The 22,707-nt window shown below is 28.0% G+C and overlaps 1 protein-coding gene and 1 long non-coding RNA gene across 2 annotated transcripts; one reads left to right on the top strand and one right to left on the bottom strand.

Annotated features, from left to right (window-relative positions):
* Positions 1–1,006: 1,006 nt before the first annotated feature.
* Positions 1,007–2,101, bottom strand: LOC101245037 (homeobox-leucine zipper protein ATHB-7). Its single transcript, XM_004234958.5, has 2 exons — positions 1,526–2,101; positions 1,007–1,424 (listed from the first exon to the last, which is right to left on the bottom strand). Exons 1-2 carry the CDS (start codon positions 1,850–1,852, stop codon positions 1,122–1,124), a joined length of 630 nt encoding a protein of 209 aa, XP_004235006.1. The 5' UTR covers positions 1,853–2,101; the 3' UTR covers positions 1,007–1,121.
* Positions 2,102–17,247: 15,146 nt separating this feature from the next.
* On the top strand, positions 17,248–19,087 carry LOC109119828 (uncharacterized). The gene is made up of 2 exons (XR_002027340.3): positions 17,248–17,676; positions 18,675–19,087. It is a non-coding gene; the product is annotated as an uncharacterized lncRNA (long non-coding RNA).
* Positions 19,088–22,707: the final 3,620 nt, after the last annotated feature.

Below are 22,707 nucleotides of genomic sequence, written 5' to 3'. Positions count from 1 at the left end.
AACGGGACGGAATAAACGGGACGATATTTTTTGGGATTACGAAAATATAATTATTTTTTTAAATATAAATTAATAGTTTTTAAATTTATACTATAATTTTTTACTTAAATTTATTTTAAAGATATATATATATATATTTTGTTATTAAATTTGCAAGTAAAGTCTAATAAAGTTTTCAAAATTTAAATCTTTTGAAGTTTATACTTTATAAGTTATTACTTATATTCATTAATATTTATTTTATAAGTTATATTTATAACTCGTGTCTTGTGAATATTAAATAAATAAAATTTGAAATTTTAAAAAAATTAAATTGAAATAAGGATAAAACAATTACAAAAATTAAAAAATATAAACATAAAATATAATTTATAAAATATATAAAATATAAAATATAAATATAAATATAAATTATATAAAATATAAAATATAAATTATATAAAATATTAAAAAAATTAATATATATTAAGTAAACCGGATCGGAATCGGACTAGACCGGACTGGAACCGAGATGAACCGGTACCGGTACGAAATCACGGTTCCGTCCTGTTTTGTGTACCGATTCAGACTATCCCGTCCCGTCCCGTAGGCAACCGAAATGGGACAAACCAGAACGGTACCGGTACGTCCCGTTCCGTTGACCAGTGGTGTTACTACTAATCTGCTTAATTAGAGTTGTCTTAAACTTGATAAGAAACTCTACTTTCATTCACACAAAATTAGCTTCAGGATCCTATATAATGGGCAATTTGACTATGGTCACACAACAAAAGATATTACATTGTGTATGTCGCTAGGTAAAATAATTTATATTAACGTTCCTTGGTTTCTACACGAAGTCTTTCTCCACCACTACTTTGCATTGGTATTTACAACTTATACTACACCCCTATAAGAGTGCGATCCTTTATCGATCCCTATGCTAACGCAAGAATGTGCTACCTCTCTTTTCCTTTTTCGTTGCATGTATTTTTTTTTCTAGAAGGATTCACAAACAATGCCTCTGTTTTTCATGAAGTATTCTGATTCTTTTTCACAATGGGAAACAGAGATATATAAATATTCCTTCCTTCTATTCTACTATACTACTTTATGAAAATTTATGTACAATTTTGTGAGTCTCAAAAGTCCCACAACTTGGAATTGGAAATACTAGCTAAGCCAACACACCAATGTTGTAAGGAATTATTATCTCCTAATTCCTCCAGGTTCCAAAACTCTGCTTCTTCTTTTGGAGTGAAGTATTTATCTCTTCCTTCTCTTGTCTCATCATCCTCTTCGTTTACACTCTTGTGATCAAATCTCGAACCTGAACAATCCTTCATTTCTAACTCTCTATGCAACAGCATTTCACCCTCTCTTGAATCTTGACTTCCGCTGCCTCTAGCGTTGTTGTTCTCTAGCTGATCATTTAATGTCTCCAACTGTTTTGAGAAAAAAAACAAAAAACAAATTTGATTCCTTTCCATAAGTTGCGCGACAGCAGTAGAGTCAGAATCTTCGCTAAAGAAATTAAGTACGATACCTGAATGAGTAATCTCTCCTTTTCTGTCTTCAATGATTCAAATTGCATATTTAAATTGTCAAATTTCGATTGAAGTAGGCGATATTCGTGTTCTAATTGCTTCGATTTCCATCTAGCCCTTTTGTTCTGAAACCAAATAGCTACTTGGCGTGGTTGCAACCCGAGTTCTCTTGCTAATTTCAGCTTCTCTCTTGGCTCTATCTTTGTTCCTAGCTTAAACATGGACTCAAGTAACTTCACTTGCTCATCAGTAAACCTTTTAGCATTTTCACACTTGTTCTTTTTTTTGAAGTTGGAAATCTCAGAATTATCAAGTTGTGGTTCCATTTGTTTCAAGTTGAGAGAGAAGTTTCAATTGTATTGACAAGAAATTATTTTTAAAAATTGGTGAATATGTGTCTTTAACTGTTATATAATACCAAAAGTATATAATTGTGGTTGCTTTCATTTGATGGGGACTTGTGGTTTGCTGGTTCATTCAAGCCAATTGTCCAACAAGTCGTGTATCTTTTTCCAACTTATTTCTTTTGGATATTTGTGATATCTTTTTAGTTTATTCATACTTTCCATATGTGCAGTGCTTTTTGTTGCTAATACTGTGTATATGTATCGACTTTGAGGACTTATCTTCTAAAAAAGGTCGATCCAGGATATTAACTTTATGCATTTATAGTAAAATAAGTTAATATGCCTTAAATGATGATTCAATTATCAACTTAATCTCATAAAGTCATTATACGTTGATTTGTAAAACAAAAATAATTCAACTAAATTACGCTGAGCATATAGAAAGGATTTCTTGATTTAAGTCTTTAATTAAGGTCCAAAAACTAGTTCAAAGAAATGAGGATTGTTCAAGTCTTATAAGAAGCCTATTCATCTCATTAACTATCAATGTGAAATTTTTTGTCATTCTTTAAAATTAACGTTGTGATAAAATGATAATAATTTTAAGCGACTTTACGAGATAATTATCAACGCAAAATAAAGTAAAATGATTTTTTTCTTATTACGTCAATATATCAGCTGGATTAGGGGAACCATGACAATTCTGAATTTTAATGTGATCTCTACTCACAAAAATGGAAATTTTGATCCTGTTTTTAATGTCATATACATATATATTTTGAAAGTAAAATAGTTTAGATGTCCTTTAACTGTACATAACGACAATAAGATCAATGGATATATATGGTCGCCTAATAACTACAAAAAAAATTATAGCTTTTTGATTCTTGTATTATTATTTAATAATCATATGGAGGAAGAAATGGCCAATTTTAGGACTTTAGCTTTGACGCAATATTCCCAATTCTTCTGATTTTAAGCACACCACGTATGCTTTTGATTTCTTAAAATGGTCCTCTTTAACCATTTTTTGGAAATAATTGTGTTATTCAATAGTTTTCATCAATACAAATATCAGATAATTCTTTATCAATTCGAATAAATCATAAGAAATTATTCATCATTTTGATTTAATATCTATTTTATTGACCAAGCATGATTGTTACCCTCTTTTACTTAATTGTTATGTTTGAATTTTGATGTAGTTACTTGTTCTTATTAGATTTGATGAAGTGTCTCCTATACTATATACAGGTGTCATATGTTTTATGGTATATTTTCTTTATTATATCTTTTTGTAGCCGTAAATGTTGAAATTTTTGTCATTCTCAATAATCTTGTCATAATTGTTGATAAGCTTTAGAATTATTAATTTGGTGAGGAAGAAGCTACCCTCTTGTGGTAGGTGAAGTTGCTATTCATTACTAGTTATAAACGTGCCTGATGGATTTTTGTTTTAAATTTTTGTATTATGCGTAAGATAAATTGAAAAACTGTGACAAATCTAAAATTTAAAAATTATGTGTTTCAAGTAAAAAATTTAAGAGAATGAATTTTATTATAATGTATATCTGATTTTTATCTATGCTTATGCCAAATTTGATTATCTCTTAATAAGAATGAAATAGTATTTGCTAAATATTCTGTTGATTATTTAAGAAGGAATCAAAAATAATATAACAAATCTATATTATAAGTGTTTAAAATGATAAAAGTGTACTTGAAATATCTAATGAAATTTGACACCAAATTTAAATGATAACTCAGCCTTTTTATCTTTCAACTCTTGTTATATTGCGTTCTTTGAGATTGAGAAAGAAAATACTAATAAATAAATTTAATAAGATAGAAAAGGATACCTCACAAGTCATCACTCATCTCTAATATGGTCTATGGTGTATGTGCATGTTTCTTTGGTGGGGACTTCACAAGTCTTTTTTTTAGACTTCTTGAGTGACTTTTGAATTATTTGTGTACTAATGAACCCATAAAGAGAACTTTCTAGAAAACATTAGGATTAGAGAGATAAATTTTCAGGGCAAACTAAAACAGATTCTGCATTGGTATTTTTGTCCTATTTTTATGTGTTGTTAAATATACATTTTAGGATTATGATTAATGTGAATTCACATTATGTTAGGCAACTAAAGAGGAAGTTGTGTAGGTCAAAACCTGAACTTGATTATTGAATGTATTAGATGGTGATGCGTGAAGATTGAATATAAATCAAGCTAACAAAGGTACTAGCCTCGGTATATGAGCTTGTTCAGGATCATTATACATCTTGTAATCATTCAGTTATCTTAATTTGTTTGTCCTTGAAACACACTACTCCCTTCGTCCGATATTGTTTGTCGGTTTTTTAAGAGTCAGGTTATAAAAACTTTGACTAACGTTTTAAGATGTATTTTTTCATCATAGTAATATGAAAAAAATTGTAATTTATAGTACTTTTCATATAGTTTTAGAATATTTATTTTTTTTGTTTAAAATATCAAATTAATGTGATTTAATTAGTCAAATTAACTTTCGATAAACGCAACATGACAAACATTTCTGGAGAGAGAGTAATAAATATTTAAAACAAATCATTAATTAAGGAATAATCCTTTAATACTTTCTATCAAGATTTCTTCTATTTTCAAATTCAAAATCTAAATAATAATAAAGAGATTCTATTCATTTCACCGACAAACTTGACGGCAGACTTGAGTTTTATGCTTGTGGAAATCAATAGAACTCTGCCTACTTTACAAACTTTGTTGGTGCATTGCACCTTATATCGAGTACCAACTCCCTGAAAATGACACCCAAATTTGTCCTAAACGACCATGATTAGACTATCCTTTTCAATTATAGCATGACATTGCCTAATTAATAGTTTTCTACTTCTCATTTTTATTGGAGAGACACATGTTAAAACTTTTGGAAAGAATGCTTCTATAAACTAGAGTGAATTAATGTCAAAACAAATACCTAAATGACTATTTTTTATAGTTTGTGATGTTTCACTAAACGTGGAAAAAGGATATTGAATGTGGGGTTGTATTAGGATAACTATCCCAATTCCAAACCCTATTTGGGCAACTTCTTGACTACTCAACCTATTGAAAGGTTCTTTCTTGTACTAAAAGATCAAGTAACTTTATAGTAATAATGAAATAAAAAACTTTGTTAAATTGTGTACTAACATATTCCTAGATCTAGGAATATGTACAACATCGACTTCTTTAAAGAAATTCACAAGCTTCCAAATGTCTCATAAGTAATTTGTATTGTCCATAAAATTATTAGGATCGAGAATAATTACGTGTCATGTGAAAGCTAGCAAAATAAATTTCGAAATATCACGAGTAAGAAGATAAACGATAAATTTTACGAAAAGACAAAGAGTTAATGTGGTTTGATCAACCGACACATATCACAAAAAAGACGAGCCACTACTAGAAAATAGGTCTATTGCAAGACAAGAATAATCATTGTCATAGATTCAAAAAGTGTTGCAATTGCATTATGGCAACGGAAATCGGCATGTTGCATATAAGTCTGTTGCGATATGTCTATAGTAACGGTTTTATAGCAACAATTGTAAACTATTGCAACGCACTACCTATAGCAACAATAATTCTTTAGTTTAGAACGACATTTTTCTATGATTGTTGCAACAGTTGCGAACCGTTGTAAAAGACCTATAACAACAACTTTATTATACAACTCGATCTAATCTATTACAACAGTTCTTCTAAACTATTGCAACAATGTTATTAAACTATTGCAATAGGCTTTCTAAATGGAAAACTATAATATAATAATAGAAAATATTAAACCAATATGTACTTCAACTAGTCGCATCCATATATTAAAGAAAAGTACACATGATCTTGATTTACAATTCAAGAGCTAACATACATTGATGTTCACAAAAATTAAGCTTAAACATAAAAATAATCCTAGAATGTTCAAGAATTGGCATCCATTCAAGTTCACAAAATTAGGCCAAAAAGTAGAAAGTTCTGAAGCCTTTGGTTTGCTCCTGAGTTTCATGATCAATCTCATAGGCCTGTATATCTTTTGCACTTCACTTGTATATGCTTTACCTTCAATCAGTGATGAAACTTTCTTCAAATCTAAACCACCACAAACAAACAAAAAAGACCATGAAAGAAAATATATTTGAAAAAAAAATATACTTTTTAAAGGGGGAATTTTCCATTCTACTTCCAAAATAGTTTAAACAGCAAAACTTTGACTAACAAATTAAACTCAGCCAAAATTAGGATAGAAATATTGATGGTCATGTCTGATAGAAATTGCCTCTCCGGAGGAGAAGGTGGCTGCGTCGGAGTTGCTTCCTCGTAGCTCGCTGATCGGAGAATGGAAAAGAGAAGACCATACACTGTCCATCTCTGTGCTGCTATTGGTCATCGCTAGAGCTGCTGGAAAAGAGAAAAGAATGGAGGGAGGCGCTAGGGATATCCCGACTGCCGATGTTGTTGTTCTCTCGTCTTTGCCGGAAGAGAGAAAGAGGTGACGCTGCCTTGAGCTCGCTGGCTGGAGCTTGTTGTTTCCGTCGATGGAGCCTGCTTGCTGGAGCTTTAGGCTATTGTTTCTCGCTGGGGGAGAATAGGGAAGTAGCGATGAGGAGGGGAGGAGACGAGATAGCGGGCACCGCTGCTATGGTGAAGGCTAGGGAGTGGAATTTTTTTTAGGATTTTGCTCTTGGTAGATTAAAATAGGTAAATCAATTATTTTGATCTATATTGTTGATTTTTAAATAGATGTAAGGCTGAGATTGAATACTAGAGATCAACTGTTTGGATTTAAAATGAGGCTCTTTTATTTTAATTTTACAATTAATTTTAAAAGGAATTCTTTTGGCGGGTGTAGTGAAATAAGTGGAGTAAAATAATAGAGGAAAAATAATTGGCGGAACTGTTTCCATAGAGTACCTAAGGCGATAGTTTATACGAACCATTGCAATATAAAGATACTATGGCAACGGTTGCGGTACTAATGCAATGATTTAATTCTCAAAGTGTTTCATTAGATCTAGTTTTCTATTGCAAAGGTTATAACCGTTGCGAATGAGTATCTATTGCAACACATATTTAATTGTTGCTAGAGGCATGTTTTCTAGTAGTGAGCAATCCCTTATTAATATGACAATATAAAATATGGAGAGAAATAACTTAAACCAATTCACTCAGAATACAAGGAGGTTCACAAATTCTCCCCATAACCAAAACCCTCAAAACTGTAGAACTACATGATGATTAAGTTAGATGCAACATTATAGAGTCCTACATCTTTCCAAAGATCTAGTCAAATCTTAGTACTTTTTTTCTAAAAAAAATAAATTATTTAGCGTAAGAAACTCAAGACAATTAATACCCAACAAAAACTACATTTCTTTTGAGTAATGTATCATTTTTCACATTTGATAAGACTTGCATCTCTGACAGGGGTGGAGCCACCTTGTACTAAGTTTGTTCATTCGATTTCCTTTCGACGAAAAATTATTATTAAAAAAAAAATTATGTATATATAGTAGATGTCGAACCCCTTTGACTACTTCGTAAGTCTAATTCTATAAATTTTAAATCTCTTGTCGAAAATCTTGTCTTCGCCATTGATCTTTGATTAGTCCTTTCCATATTGTTTTCCATAACCGTAGATTTTGTTGTTGCTCCGACAGTTAGGATATTTCAACAAAGTGAATTGGGGAGCCAAAGAATTGAAGTAGATCAACGAGAAATAATAAACAGATTTCTAAACTTGCCAGGTTTTTCTCCTCAGGTATCTCAACTGTGCTATTTTCCTATTGAATCTTTGAGCCACCCCATAATTTGTTCAATTTAAACACCGTTGGTTGATGTGGAATAAGATTTTCTGTGAGGGGTATTGATAGAAGATACGTATATTGTTCTTGAATTCATGAGTACAACTAATATGAGTGGTTTAATGATTCAATAAGAGAATGACATAGTTAAGGTACGTGAGGAAAAACCTGACAAATTCAGGGATCTGTTTATGAGTTCGACCTAGATCAACATTTTTCAATAACCATCATTCCAATACTTGACATCTACTTCTCCTTTTGTAAACTAACATCTAAACATAACAAAATCATATGTGTGCTATATTATATTTCGAGTTAATATCTTCAAAAGTTATTTAACTATGAAAATTTATGTTATGAAGTCATCGGATTTGATTTTGTATCATAAAATCATTCATAACTTAGAATTTTTCTTTCAAAAATACTTAAACCAAATTTATCATTAAAAAAAATTACAAAATAATTTATTCATTTTAATATCAACTAAACATAAATTTCACAGGTGAAAAAAATTAAAAGAAAAAAAAACACGCACGTTTTTCTTGCATCACACCCACCCAATCTCAAATTAAAATAGTGTAAATTAGGTATATAGCATTTTATATAGTAATATTCTCAAGTTATAGCATTAGAGTTTGAATTTCAGTGTATAACATTTAATATTTCAATCTATAGCATTTTTATTAATAAATATAATGTTACTTATAATTTATTAAAAAAAAAATTATTAACAATTAATAAAAAAAAGGGATAAATTAACAATGGATAATTAATATACCTAATTAACAAACGGATAAACTAATAATGGAAAATGAGATATTTTATTAATTACATTAAATGTAGTTAGCACATTTTGAACTGTACACTAGCACGTTTTAAGGAATTTTAATTAAAAATTAATATTAGATTAACACGTTTTTAGGGATATCAAAAATTTTCAGATTAGCATCATTGCCTTAAAAATCTCTAGTTAGTTTAAATGATATTATTTTTTTTTATTTAATTCCTTAAAAAATTCCACCATATTTTAACGATTATTTTCAGATTTTTTTCAAATTGGCATTTTGAAATCTATTTGCATCATCGTTACAATTCATCTTTTTTCCAAATTTTCACGATTATTTTCAGATTGGCATCAACGTAGAAGTCATTTTTTCCCAAAATTTCACGATTATTTTTAGATCTGCATATTTCAGTTCGTTTTTTTAGTAACCTGATAAATTTTGGCGTTTGAAACAATTTGATTTGATGTGATGAAGAACATTATGTCAATATTAATTAAACATGATGGAAAGTGGAATTCATCATGTTGGTTTTTAATTATGATTTGTTTCTTTTAATTATGATTTGTTTATTTTAATTAATTTGATGTTTTTTACATGTAGAACAGTGTTAGATTTTTTTGATAACTGTATTATCTGAAAACAGTTTGTATATTATTTTTTTTGAATGAAATAGTCATGTTACGTATAGCTTATTTGAAGTCTGGAGTTTGTATTATTAGTGTGTGAAAAGTATACGCAACGTGTATCAAATGTTTATGAAAGTCCTTTTTTTTAAAAAAAATTCTAGTTTCTATTGAAATTAGAGTATATGTTTTTGTATTAATTTTTTATTGAAATTATATTGTGTTTATTTAATTGGAGTAGTTTGTAGGACAGTGAATGATATATTAAATGTGTATGAATTATATAAACTAATTATAAATGGTCATCTTCTTCCAAAAGTTTTCCAATTTAAACTTGTGGTAAAAATTTGACTTGGGGACTTTGTCAAACTCTCCGAAATTTTCTGCAATTAATTTATTTGGAACAGATGGATCAGAAACAAAATCAGAAATTGGTCAAGATTTTAGATCGGTTACAACGATCAACTCTTTTAAGTCAAATCGTAACTCTGTACCATTTACATTGATAATGAACATGTCATCCCTGTCGGTTTCAAATTCAAGAAGGAAAGTATGACACAACAATTGACATCGGATTTTTATGTTATGTAAATCATAAAAAAATCCAAATGAAATTTCTTGTAAAAATTGCTGAAACTTATCTTGACCGAGGAAGGTCAACAAATCAGCAAACAAAATCATGTTGATACAGAAAGATAAATGTGTTTGAACCTTCTTCTCCTATAAAATTTGTAAAACTAAATTATTACTTTTTATATACTATAAAATTCCATAGAAAAAATCATATATACAATTCTATATTAAATTGACATTCAATTTCATACACAAATCATACAAATTATATACAAAATTCATACAATATTAATACATATTCGATGGACATTTAATTCAATTCATACAGAAATCATACAAATTATATGCCTCAATTCATACACAATTCATACAATATTAATACATATACGATTTTTAAAAAAACACTAATATGTGACTTTAAAACTACATACTAAACTCTTTAGTATGAATATGTCAATTCATACATCAAAATCAAAAAATAAAATATATAGTTGCAATACTTATTACAATAGTCAAAATTATAGGATACACAACATTAATACATCATTCATACATATATATTTAACTGGACAAGAATATCATTTCATACATATATGATACAAAGGTAATACATAATGCATACACTATTGTATCGATAATGACCAATTATTTCATACACAAAATCATACAAAACTAATACATTTATTATGTATCAAATCATATACTGATATATTCAAATTATATCATATACAAAACATACAGCACTAAATCATTCAATATTCATATTTAATTATAATATAAAATATTAAAAACTCAACTCGTACATAAATCATGCAATTTCATGTAGTATACTATTGACAAATAAAAGCAAAAATTAAATACACTAACACAACACATTGTAATCCAAATTTGAAATAATCTTTTTACTGACTTTATAAACTTTTTTGGGTTTATTTGTAGCTTGTATCCCTGATGTTTTTTTGAAAACTTTCTTGTTGATCGATCACTTTCAATGCCTCTTTGATTTTGTTTTTTTCCATCTTCGAATCAACTGAACTACATTTCTCTTTTTCCTTTGATTTCTGTGCTTGAGTTTCTGACAATATATTGAATGAAGGAACATGAAAGTCATCAGCCTCATCGACCAATCTTTTACTTTTACTTGGGGTTTCACTACCTTTCCTAGACATTCTGTATGAACTAAATGGGGAACTGATCTGAGAGGGATGTTTGGATTTTGGGTGAACTGATCTGAGAGGGATAATGGGGAAGATGAATGAGGCGAGATTTGGGTAAGAACAAAAAATTTTTGCGTGTTGGAAAGAGATGATGAGTGAGGCAGGATTTTGGGAAAGATCAAAATATCTTCGCGTGTTGGGGAGAGATGGAGTGTATTGGGGAAAGATGTCTATGTATGTATTGGTTGAGATGGGGGTGAATAGTTATTGGGCAACCGTATAATAGGGAATTAATTAAAATCAAATCCTTATTATTTAGATTTTGTTTTTTAAAAGGTAACTACATAATGTAAAATTTAATTAATAATAATTTATTATTTATATTAAAAGCTTTAAAAGGTGAAAAAGAGAGAAAAAAAATCATGTTTTAATTTGATTTAAATTAATTTGAGCATTTTAAGGAAACTGAATAATTTAAGTCCTTTTTGAATTCCTTAACATGTGCTAATTTGTTAATTATCCATTATTAATCAAAATTAATTCAAATCCCACAATTAGTGCTGGTTACCAATTCATACATAAACGTTTTTTTCATTTTATTTTGTCTAAAAAAATAAAAATAAAAAGTTAGTTGTAAAAAATAAAAATAAATATTTAAACATATTAATTAGTATTTAAACAATTACTTAAATTTATTTTTAATTAAATATATTTTTAATTGATATACTATAACTCGATAATAATCTGCTATAAGTAATTTATTTTTAAAAAGTAAGTTTATAACTTGATATATATAACCTTAAATGTGTATAGGGTGTTATTTTTTTTATATTAAAATAACGGATATAACTAGATTGGTAAGTTTAACATTTTCAGTGAGCATCATTTTAGCAAGAAATCTGCCATATTTAGCTCTTAAATACTATGATTAACTGTAGTTAAATAATACAAAATTATTTTAAAAAGCAGGTACCATACCGTATAAAATAAATTTTACAGATGCTAAATGCCTGCAATATTTATTTTTTTTCCGTTGATTTTGACTTTGTTTTAGTTACTTCTATTTGATATCAGATTTTAGAATATAAGAACCTATTTGGATTGATTTTTGGTTAATATTTACAAGTCAAAAGTCAGAAGTTAGGATTTCTAGCTTAGGACTTTTGACTTTTTTTTTTTTTTTTGATTAATAAACATTTTTTAACTTTTTATTCAAACACTTCAAAATAGCTGAAAAATTATTTTGGCTTAAAAAACACCTAAAATAAATCAATTCAAACAGATACTAAGTATCTATATCGATATAATTATTTAAAGCAAAAACATAGATATGGTGATGCGGCACCTCTCTATGACCTTCATTCATATTTATCTCTTTTCTTCCTTTTTTGACCATTTTTCTTAATTTAATTATTTATTTTATTTTAATAACTCAAAAAGTCTTTATATTCAATTACTCAACTTTTCATCTTTCATTATAATATTATTGTATTAATATATCTTCTTTATTAGATATAATATGCATATATTCACAACTTTCGTAATTTTCAATTTTTCATATACATAACCATAATGTATCTTCTTTATTAAAAGTTAAGATACCTAATGATATTCCTCTATTATTATTATATAAATTCATTATTTCATGAGTTTTTTTCCAAAGTCATCCTTCATTTCTAGTGTAGTATTATGTTCGTGCTTTTATTTAGCTTGAAACTGAAGAAGAAGAAAATTTTTGAATATTGATAGGCTTTTAAAGTGGATATTGACAAAAAAATTTGGATAATTCTGTATTAATTTTTTTCTTTCATTTTTTAATTTTTTAATACAAGTGTATTGTAGTATTCCCTTCTACTTTCTTTTATTACTCTTTTTCACATGTATCTCTATGATGTATATTAAATTTAATTTTTATACTAAAAAAGCTTTTAAAAGATAGTGATAATGATACATTTGTGAAGTGGATATCAACAAGAGTGATGTCTCTTTGCTTTTGTTTGAATTAAAAAAGAAAGAAGGAAACTCTGGAATATTGATAGGCTTGTGAAATGGATACGACAAAATCTTAGACAATGTGTATTTATTTTGTTTTTCTTCTATTTTTTATATAATTACCAAATCCAATACATATCACCTATTCATTAAAACTACATTAATTTAGATCTTCTTCTTTAAAGGAGTAATATCCTATATATGAAATGGCACATGCCCATGCATTAGAAGGGTTGGGCCCATTACTACATTACATGATTTGGGAAACAATCCTGGGCCCAAAACTAGAAATGCACCCAAGCGACGAACAGCCCAATATATAGTTAGGCATTGGCGTTTCCGGCCCAATTAGATTACATATCGAATGGAAAATTACGCGGTTAAGCAAACGTGTATTACTTAATTACTCATCCTAGATATAATTTTCTATATTTATCACTCAGGACTAACTTTATACATTAATTACGTGGACTGACTTCGAGTTTGTATAAGTAGTCAAGTTTGTATATGTATGATTCACCAAAATAAACAAATACATATGTATAATGTACAATTATCTAACTGATATACATATACAATTCACTTATCTCCCACTCTCTCCCTCTCTCGCTCGCCTCTCTCCTCCCTCTTCCAATCTCTCTTACCTTTCTCCTACCTCTCCCAGTCTTGCCATATATACAAATGCATATGTATAATTTACAATTATCTAACTGATATACATTTAAAATTCATTCACCTCTCGCCCACTCTCTACCTTCTCTCAATCTCACTCGCCTCTCTCCTCCCTCTCCCAATATCGATCGCCTCTCTCCTCCCACTCCCAATCTCTCTTGTCAGATATACAAATACACATGTATGATATACAATTATATACATATACATTTCACTTCTTTCCAACTCTTTACCTTTCTCGCTCGCCTCTTTCCTCTCTCTCCCAGTCTCACACGCCTCTCTCCTCCCTATAACATGTAGTTACGAATTGTAATTATCAAATTATAGTTATGTAGAGTAATTAGACTATTTTGAATGGTTATATGTGAAAGTTCCTCTATCAGAATATTATACTGCTTATTTGAGATAAATGAACTTTCGAGTTTTGATCCTCTAGTTATTCCCTTGTTAAAAAATCTTATTATGCTCCTTGTAAGAAAATCTTATCATCAATTAATTGAAAGTTCATATTTTTATTCGTTATATAAAAATTATGAGATGTTTAGACTATTATTAGATGTATATTTACGTTCAAATATGAAGTAATAACACCAATTTATACCAGCCCTGGTAATCAAATGGTTAATCATTTTATAATTTATTAAATTTATAAAGGTAACAGGTCACAGCAATAAACAACGCATTATTCCTAACTCAATTAATTTGAAGATATTTTTTAAAAAAATATTATAAGGACCACATTGAATAAGATGTCATCGGATTCGAGTATTTAACATCAAGTTTTGAATTGTGGCCTTTTGGTTACTGAGATGTCTCCATAACATAATCAAGAAGGACTAACATATGTTCCCCCAAAACTTACCCTTATTTTAATATATGTAGTTTTACATCATCAAAGAGTCAGTTCTTTCTTGATCAAACTATTCAATCTAATTAAAAATTACCCTTTATTTTAATATATGTAGATATACTTACAAAATGAATAGTTTTCTTATGAGACATATCCAACCTAAAACACCTTGTTATGTTAAAACAATGGAGCAAATAACTATGGCGGAAAATATTTAATGAATATTAACGATTTAGTCAATTTGAACATATATTTAGACGAATTAATTAGTATTTTTTTTTAAGTTCACACGTAGAATTTTTGTTATTTCCAACGATTTTGTAAAGATGTTAATGTAGAAATATGAAAGAGACAAAAAGTTGAAAAGGAATAAAGGGGCAATTGGCGGATTGCACCCTTTTTTCTCAATTCTCACCAACTCCAATGACTTAAAACCGCGTCAATATAGAAAAAGCCTAAAGGGTAGGTCTATATGTATCACAAGTCATCCATGGGTCAAGCCTATGACATAAGCCCTCACATTGTTGGATTCACCTTTTTACGACATCTTATAAGGCGGATCAAGTAGGAATAACAAATTTTTAATAAAATTATCAAATTGTCGAAGATAAGTTATACATAACGTTTTAAATGAATTTTATACCTACACGAACAAGGAAGGGAATGTTTTATGTAACATAAGTTCATATAGTACACCCACATTTAGGCTCGATATGTCATTGCTCGAAAGACAATTTTCGAAAGGGACAATAAGTCCCGTGACTACCCTAGTATGAGTGCAAATAATCTTGACTCAATTATCAGTTTTTAAAGTTACTTCCTCCGTCCCATATTATAAGTCACCTTTTTCATTTACACTTGTATTAACAACATTAAGATTATTTTAACCATATGCCCTAATTTAATTAGTTGTAGATTTCCAAGGATAGTCAAAGTAAATATATTTTCAAGATTAATTAATCAATTAATAAGGGTAAAATAGATAAAATATAATATTTTATGTATGAATTTTATAAAATGACATATATTGTGGTCCAACTATTTTTACATAGGGGTGACTTATAATATGAAACGGAGATAGTATCGAGCAACAAGTTATTTGCTAGTGCGAAACTGTCCTATCATTTGTGTTTTTTTACTTTTATAGACATAATTTGGCCTAATTCACGTGTAAAGATGTAAGACTAAAAAATAGCAAAGTATATATATATATACAACACTGTAATTTGCATGGAAAAATGTTACGAAATCATATAATAAAGTTTTGGACGTAAGGAATACTCTGTTCACAAGACTTTGACTGAAAGCAAAGGACTGCATTGTGTGATCAAGTCAAATGATTTGTAAAGACAAAGTAATGTAGGGAAGGAAGTAAATTATCTTTCATGGAAAATAGGGAGTTTATAAAATTAGACTTCTCTTTTTTATGTTATGGTATGATAAAATTCACATATGAATCAAATTGACCAATTTTACAAGCTAAATACAAATAAGGGAATGGAATTTTTTTTTAAATTTCTGATCCATTGTTTTGCATTGTAACCTGATTAAATTTTTACAATAACAAGTAGACCTAAAGAGTGATACAAAATTGAGGTTAAAAAATGATATTCATAATATCTAAAAAGTAAAGTATCTAAAAAAAAAAAAGTAATGATGAAAAGGAGACAATGGAATGTGGAGAAGATATAGATGTATTGTTTTTGGACTGGTATCATACTTCCAAGATTCCATGGTACATCTTTTTCATTCTACTTTATGGTGTAAAAGGACACCAATACTTTTCATATCCACCTTATTGAGCAAATAGCAACTACTCCACTTCTTACAAAATATGAATTCTAAATTTTCTTTGATGATAAAATAATACTCCCTTTTGTTCATTGTCACGGTAGTTCATAGGTAGAATTGTTTAAAATATTTTTAAACTTAAATGTTGAATTTTTTTTCTTCATATTTGTCCTCCTTCAATGAATTTCTTGATTATTTTACATTTTCTAGGTGAGTAAATTGGAAATAATCAATTGAAAGATGATTGAGAAAAAGTTGCCTTTGATTTACATCTTCAAATATTTTCTTTAAGAAATATATCATAACTCATATCTCAACAAATCAGTGGACTAAAATAGGTAAAGTAATACAATTAAATATTTGTAGGAAAATTATGTACATAATCTCTAAATCAGTTAAAATAGAAAGTAAGACTATCGATTAGAGAACGATGGAGTAATTGTAAGCAATTTTAAAAAAGCAAAAAAGAATACACCATGGTAGCTCGTCAAATTTTGAAGAGTTTTAAGCTTTTACGCAGTCCAATAGCGACATAATTTAAAAATATTTATGATTAGGTCTATCATAAATAGCAAGAAATAGCAATTAGTTACGTCAAAATAGGTAAAAATTTCATATTGATTGAAGAATAAATTAGGAGTTCGCTTATATGTATTTAAGCAATTCTCATCATGAGTTTGAGAACGAAATAAATGTATTACATTTGAGTCTAACTCACTATCGAAAGATAAGAGAAAGATTGTCCAAGCTGAGTATCAGTTCAATCCCCCGATCAATGTGCCATTTATCTCCACTCTAACAAGTTAAATAGTAAAAATGGTATAAATTTTTTAATAATTTCTAAGGATGATTAAGCTGGTGTAGCAGAAGCAGATAGTATCTCATAAAGGATATAGATTAATCTCTCCTTCCGATCCAACACATTTTGAATCGTGCTTATTTAATTGAGCTTGTCTAATACAATTTACATTGTTCGGAGAAGTCATGATGACTTAATAAATGGTATAAAGTATGTTTTGTGATAGAGGGGACAAGGCGTTGGGGATAAATACTCCACCGTATAAAACGGAGAAGCAGGCCCCTATATACTCTGTCTTAAGGTCTACACCTATCCCCTGCCTTTCACCCCCCTCCCCCCCACAATAACACATTCAAAAGCACCATTTATTAGAATGAAATCATCATTGTAATAATCATCATGCTGTTTTCATCTACTCCACTAACATCTTTTTATTTTTAACAACTCATCCTATTTCAATTTCCAAATCAATATTTCAGTAAATTTTATAATTGCTGAATCAATAGATGGATCAGAAGGAGTAGCTTCCAGATTTGAGGGGAATGTTGTTTGGCTCGAAGTCATTATCTCATTATAGATCGAACCAATCCAATTTTATATATTCAATCTAGTTTAAAATATATGTGAATTACGATGATGATGAGATAGTGTCTTCGGACCAGGCTTCATTCCCCCCAATTTGGAAACAAAAATTACATTCCGTAATTCTCTCTCCGTCTCTGGTGAGATTATTTCTTTTCTTTGAATTTGTGTAAAAGTGCATGTGTATTTGGATTTTTATCTTTTTTTTCAGTTTTTTGGGGGATTTAATTGGCATGCAAAATCCGACAGGAATGTTGGAACAATAATGATATTTTGACCCCTTTTAGGCTAATTTGGGGCAGAAATCAGAATAGCTGTGATTTTCATTATTACTGTCTCTGATAATTTTCTCTTTTTGTTTTTTTTTTTCTTCTTCTTTTCAGATGTTAAATTCAACCCTAGTTATCATGGCTGTGTTATTTGTTTGTCTCTGTTTTCTACTAGATTTCATCATTCACCACTCATTAAAGGTCCCTCAAATATAATGACAAAAACCTTCTGGATCTATACTTGATTTTGCTTTCATGCAGTTTTCTATTGACCTTTTAGGGTTTCTAAATTCATCTATCCACAAAAGAGAGAACAATACCATACATATTTCATATACTTTCACCGTCCTATATTAGACGGACACTTTCTATTTTATAGGTAGAGATGAAATCATTATTATTTAATAGTTAGCTCTTTTGAAAAAAACAAAAAAACTTTGATCTTCAAAGTTTGTTTATACTTGTAAGTGTTAATAGTTATATAAGTTAAATACTTTTAATACGATGCTCGTCTAATATGGAATAGAATAGAGGGAGTATAGAATTAAGCTATGTTACTTTAACTTTGAAAAAATATCTAATGAAAACTTGTTTTAGATCCATACAAATAGTGCATTTTTGGGTGGTTCTTTCGAGGACAGAAATCCTTATGATCTGATCTTTTAATTGGTTATATGTAATGTGAATGATACCATATAGATACACATACAATATTGTATTCCTTCTTATTTTTGTATTTATTAATTCTGCTCCCTCTTCTACTTAAATTCTTTTTATTGGATTGATCTTGCTCTATTTTTTTCATTCCTTCCAAAAAAATTATCATAACTTTTACTTTTGGATTTGTCGAAAATACTTTTCTTGAGCAGAGGATATTTCTTGAGAAGATGAGTTAACGTCACAAGTGATGAAAGAGTTGAAACGATTATTGAAAAATTTAGGTTACCTTGCACAAAGTAAGTGTAAGATTGACATATACGCTCACTCTTCTCAAATTACACTTATGAAATTATATTAGACAGTTGTTAGTGATCATCGATAGTTAAGTCTTAGTTTTTCTGGTGTCTACCAGCAATAATTAAATTCTATGAGCTGTAATTTGCATTTCGTATGCACATGGTATAGATAGATTGTATATCACTACATATATTAAAATCGTGTAAATTGTAGTGGAGGGTATCGTGGTTTGAAGATTTTATGGAACATAAATTAGACATACATTCTGCTGTATGGATCATAAACCTTTTGATTATCTCTCATCTACATATTCATTTTTGATAAACTATGTGCAGCTTTTTCTGACTCTTTCTTAGCAAACTAGTCTAAGTATTGTTTGGTTTTTCGTTCTGGAGAAAAGATAAAATCAAAGAAAATTGATATAAATATTGTATGATTGTAAATGATTTCATTATTAAGGATAAGATTGATATTTTATAGTGGAAATTGTTACTAAATGTGTTATTTTTTTTGAAACCGATTAAAAGGAAAGTAAATGAAGCAGAGAGGCAATAGAAATATTTAATCTGATTTTAGCTAGTATTGATATCTTTAGTTTAGAGTGTATAAAATCATTTAACTACACTTACATAAAATTAAACAAGTAGACGTATACGCTCTACTTGAAATTATATAAATATAGGAATCAACGTAAAATACAAATTGTCTTGTAGCATGTTATGTAGTAGAATATATGTTTATTTGTTCAATTTTACACATAGTTTAAATTTCTACTTTTACATGGTACAACTACCATGACTTATAAATCCCATAGTAAAAATAACTCGTTTAATTTTCTTAATTCAAATGTTTCTACCTAAACTAGTCGTTTTGTGTAAGAGATAAAAATATATAATTTAAAGATTAAAAAAATAGTCTTAAGATGAAAGTTTGATCTTATTTGGTGGACATGTTTAGGATAATTATCCCACCATTTATATCATAATGATGGAATAAGTTATTCTATACAGAGTGTGATAAGTTATTACAGATAACTAACCCCATAATAATAAATTTTAAAATAACTAGTTTCTAATCAAATGAACCCTTAATTGTTACCCTACCAAGTTAATATAAACACTAGAATTGCTTTATTAATTTTCTGTTCCATATAGTTGTTATATTGTTATCAGATTATTTATTTTACTAATTTCTAAAATTATATTAAAATAAATCAAATATACTTATTTAAAAACTATATGAAATATATATCACAATATATTTTTTCATACCAATATGACAAAGACAGGGCCGGTTCTTGCCTTCAAAATTTGAGGCACTAGGGCCTCTAATATTTATAAATATAAAATTATGTATCTTAATCTCAGTAAAATAAAAGAAATCAAGAAACATTATTTTGGATTCTTGTATTTTCTTTGCTTACACTCATATTATTTATTTTTGTTAGCTCCCTTTACATTTTATTTCATCAAATTTTTTATAATTGGAGTAATACTCTCTCAATTAGTAGTTGAAAAATGTTAAACAAAGTGCATTATAAAGTTTACTTTTTTTTTAATTTTCATATTAAAGTAGGTATACCAAGTTATCAACTTTTTAAATTGGATTCTATGATTTCAACTCTTATCTTTAAAGTTTATTAACTTTTGATTTATGGAATTATGTTAATAATTCATATAATAATTGTCTCAATAAAAAAAGTATTTGAAAAATCATTTATATAAAGATGTTAAGAAGTAATTTATATCTAGAATTTTTTTTTAAAAATACAGATAAAATTTATTTAAATTTTAGGACTCTAATAAAAATTTTACTTTAGACCTCGAATTATGTTGTGTCGCCTCTAAACAAAGGAATTAAATAATATTCCTATCGAAACCTATGCAAAAAAATATACTGCAAATTATAATAATTGATTTTAAAGACATTTAAATATACAAAAAGAATTTACAGTGTAGAGAAAGAGTGTTTTGAAACTCCAAATTGATCAAAAATAGTATTTCTCCCGTTCCATTTTATTTAGTAATATTTGACTTCATAATGTGTCTAAAAAGAAAAAAGACTTTAGAAATTTATAATTTATAAATATTTTTAAATGAAAAATCATTTATTAAGAAATTAACATGAAATTTTAAAATTAAATTAATTCAAATTATAATAAAATAGACATTTATGAACGAACTAAAAATGAAAATAAGACAGTACTCTCTCCTCCGTATGGTGTCCTGGAATATCCAGAGAATTATTTTTCGCTGTAGCTTTGCATGATCAAATCAATAATAATAGTAATATCTGAGCTGGAATTGAAAGCTTGGGAAGTGTGACAGTGAAATGTAAGTGAACTTGACAACTCACTGTGTTTTTTCTATTTCTTACTGTTTTACTCTCTGTTTATTTGCAGAATGACTGCGTCGTTCGATGAGATGTATGCACGACCACAATGCTACTATATTTATTAGCTAATCTACCTAGTTTGAAAATTGGGACGGGCATAAACATAATAAAATATTAAAATGAAAATCATTAATAAAATATATTTTTAATTAAATAAATGTTGCTTCAAAGAAAAAAATTATTTTAAATTTTATATAAATATTCAATTTTTAACATTACTACGGTACTTTCTTAAATGTTTTATTAATGTATTGAGTAGTTCAATATGAGTTTCTTTGTTCTTTATTTTTTTTATGTCAAGCTAGAAATTGTTGAAATCAACAACTTTTGTGAAGGTTAATAGTAGTTATCTAATTATATTTTATATTAGAATTAACATAATTTAATTTTAAAAAGAAATCATATATAGAAAAATTAATTCATAAAGAAATTAACTTTTATATCTAAAATTAATATTATAAAAACACTACATAAAAAATAATTAAAATACAAAAGATTTAATTAAAACAATAATTTATATAATGTTTAATTTAAAATTTTGTATAATGGAATGTTATTAATTAATTCAATAAAGTGAATTGGTGTGATGAATAGTATTCCTTTTCGCACACTGTAATAGTTTTTAGTGTAAGATTTGGTGTTAGGTTGAAGATCAAAAATACTAAATTTTATATCAAATAAAGAATTCGGTATTGAATTGGAGATGGTCTAAGGGACTTTGAACTAAAAGTAAAATTTCAACCAATAATTAAATCATTAATGGAAAAATTAAAGTAAAATTTGATTGTTGACTTTGAATATTAATTCTCCAAAGGAAGTCACCATATATTTTTGTATAATTTACATAAATCTCAAAGTGTAAGGACCTAAATTATATTCTATCCCTATTCTTTTTCAATTAACAAAAATTTCTCAAAATTATTGCTATTCAGATACTTAGCAAAGAACACGGATACATTAAATATAATACATAAAAATAAAATCAGTTACATTTTTAAAGAAAAGAGAATATAAAATTAATGTGAGTTTCCCAAATCACGCTAATTCAGTTAAATTCAATTCTAATCTTAAAAGATTCAATCAAATCAAAATTCAAAATTTCTTCTCTCAAATCTCTTCCAAATCCCCCAAATTCAATACAAAATTTATTTTTTCTTCTCTCAGTACTATTCCAAATCCGTCTATTTTCAAAAATTTCAAATTTTCTTCTTTCAATTCTCACCCAAATCATAATAGATTGAAAAAAGTCGAAAACAATAGCTGATTTTATTGGATGCGTATCTATAAATTTGTATAATTAATACATTGGTCTATGGATGAATCAATTATTTTTTGTTCATTGTTAATTGTGCTATGGTGTTATAGTGTCCAGACTTCTCTTAAACGCTTGTGCATAGATATCAAATTTCTCATATATTAGTGGCACAATATTTGAAAGGAAAATATGAAAGAAATATTTTAAAATTCAAGAAAGGTGTGAATTTGTCAATGGGAGAGGCAACATTGCTTGATTCTGCCTACTTGTTGGAAAATTGGGTTGGTTAAAAACAT

Source organism: Solanum lycopersicum, chromosome 3, assembly GCF_036512215.1.
Source record: "Solanum lycopersicum chromosome 3, SLM_r2.1".
NCBI classification, from domain to species: Eukaryota; Viridiplantae; Streptophyta; class Magnoliopsida; order Solanales; family Solanaceae; genus Solanum; species Solanum lycopersicum.
The sequence above is the reverse complement of the archived record's forward strand: the minus strand, read 5'-3'. Positions and strand labels throughout refer to the sequence as shown.